A 1885-nucleotide genomic window follows, 5' to 3' on the forward strand; every position below is an offset into this window, starting at 1 on the left:
AAAAAGGACAAAATGCTGTTGTAGCATTACTGAAGTTTTTATTGCTTACAGTCGATAGTTTGGATAGTAATAAAAAGAAAGAACAACTTCAGCATGTTGTTCCATTTATTACAAATTGGGCTATAGTCAATATTGGTGTAAAATTTTCATATGGACGTGAAACATGTGTTCAAAAAGAGTACCAGGTATGTAGATAAAAGTTTTAATGTTCATTTGATACTATATATTTGTAGTTTTGGGCTAATATTTATTCTATTGCTGATAATAGTTTAGAATGGAAAAAAATTATTCAAGAAATAGTGTTTGCTCGCTTTGATAAAGTATTTATTTCATACACTAATTGTGTAATTATATCATTTTATAGATCCAATCATTTGAATTAATGGTAAAATTATTTAATAAGTTAACTACTCTAGTGACTGATCATGACATTATTAATGTTACAAGAGATTGCTTGGTGGCCCATATTTCTTCAGCTACAGACAAGGTACGAATTTCTGTACATGCATTTATTGTAACATTAATGACTTTAGGACTTAGAACTTGTTGCTGGGGGATCAGTAAAAACACAGAGTATTTTGACGCATCTTATTGAAATGAAATTTCCTTCTTTACCAAATGATATTAACACTCTTTTTGAATGGGATATGTGGCCTGTTATATTAAAAGCATTAAGTATGATATCAGTTGTTGCCATGATTTTTTATTTAATTACTTAGGTAATATACAGTCTGATGAGCCTCAAAGAATATGTAAGCATGTTAGAGGTATTCTAGAAGACTTATGTAGTGATATAAAATCCGGAAATTTAACTGTTGAGATGTTGTTACACCTAAAAATGAAATGGAATGCATATATAGTCCAAATGATGTCTACATTATCTGTAGATCAACATAAATTTCTTAATGATATGAGATTTGCAAGCAAAAGAGTTCGTACATTAGAAATATTTTTGCTTCTTGTAAAAGAGTTCACCTCTTCAATTCCTGAAGGTATAAGCTTATATCTAGTGACAGATTATATTGGTGTTTTTATTTGTGTATGTTATTCACTGTTATATAGGCTTATCTAGTCTGTTGGTTAAAGCTAATGATCTGTTAAAAAATCATCAGGAATACCTTGTAAAATCTCTTTGTAACTATGATGATGGAGAGTGGGATTTCCCTCTATTTCCTGAAGCTAAGATGATCACACCAATGCTAGTCCAGTTTGTTGTTATGAATTCAGAGGGATTAAAAAACGATATTTTTTATTACAAAAAGAAGCAACTGGAAAAATGTGTAACTCAGGAATCATCGGTGGAAGATGTGTATGAGTCTCTTTGGGTACCTCTATTTGACCACTGCTGTACAGTTGCAGATGAATTGAAAGAAGAAACCATTACATTGAGTAGCCTTAGTTTGCTTTTTGGAAGCACCGAGTCTGCCGATTCTGAAAAAACTATAGAAAGACTTCTATCTGCTGTTGAGAAGTGTCATGCACAGTGTACTAAAGATATTGGTTTATTAGCTGATCTTTCTATTGAAAATGATATACATAAGCTAGCAACACTTATAGAGTCTGAACCTTTAAACATGCAGTGGGTAAAAAAACTTGGAAAGAAAATAACTGACTGGAGCAATGTTCAAGCACTTTCTGCCGATGCTGATTACTTAATGGAAATCATAGAAGTTTATGATTTAAATCAATCACCAATTTATCGCTTTTCAAAACAAGTAACTGATTAGTATAAATTGTGAAAGAAAATTTAATATTTTAATGTAGGGTATTCATGAACTTCTTCAACAGATGCTTAAATCTGTCACTGATGATGATAATAAAGTTTTATTATTTTTAAAGAAGAGCAGACTTGTTGATGCTGAAATAAAGGAGTCCATGATGAAGT

At 30.9% G+C, this 1885-nt stretch overlaps 1 protein-coding gene across 1 annotated transcript; it reads left to right on the forward strand.

Moving 5' to 3' along the window:
* Positions 1-1184: 1184 nt before the first annotated feature.
* LOC109592032 (uncharacterized) lies at positions 1185-1871 on the forward strand (the record flags this gene model as incomplete). The annotated part of the gene is made up of 2 exons (XM_020007606.1): positions 1185-1715; positions 1765-1871. Coding segments are annotated over exons 1-2 (638 nt in total), but the record flags the coding sequence as incomplete, so codon positions are not given.
* Positions 1872-1885: the final 14 nt, after the last annotated feature.

This window comes from Amphimedon queenslandica, unplaced genomic scaffold (genome assembly GCF_000090795.2).
Source record: "Amphimedon queenslandica unplaced genomic scaffold, v1.1 AMPQUscaffold_6495_Cont21547, whole genome shotgun sequence".
NCBI lineage: Eukaryota > Metazoa > Porifera > Demospongiae > Haplosclerida > Niphatidae > Amphimedon > Amphimedon queenslandica.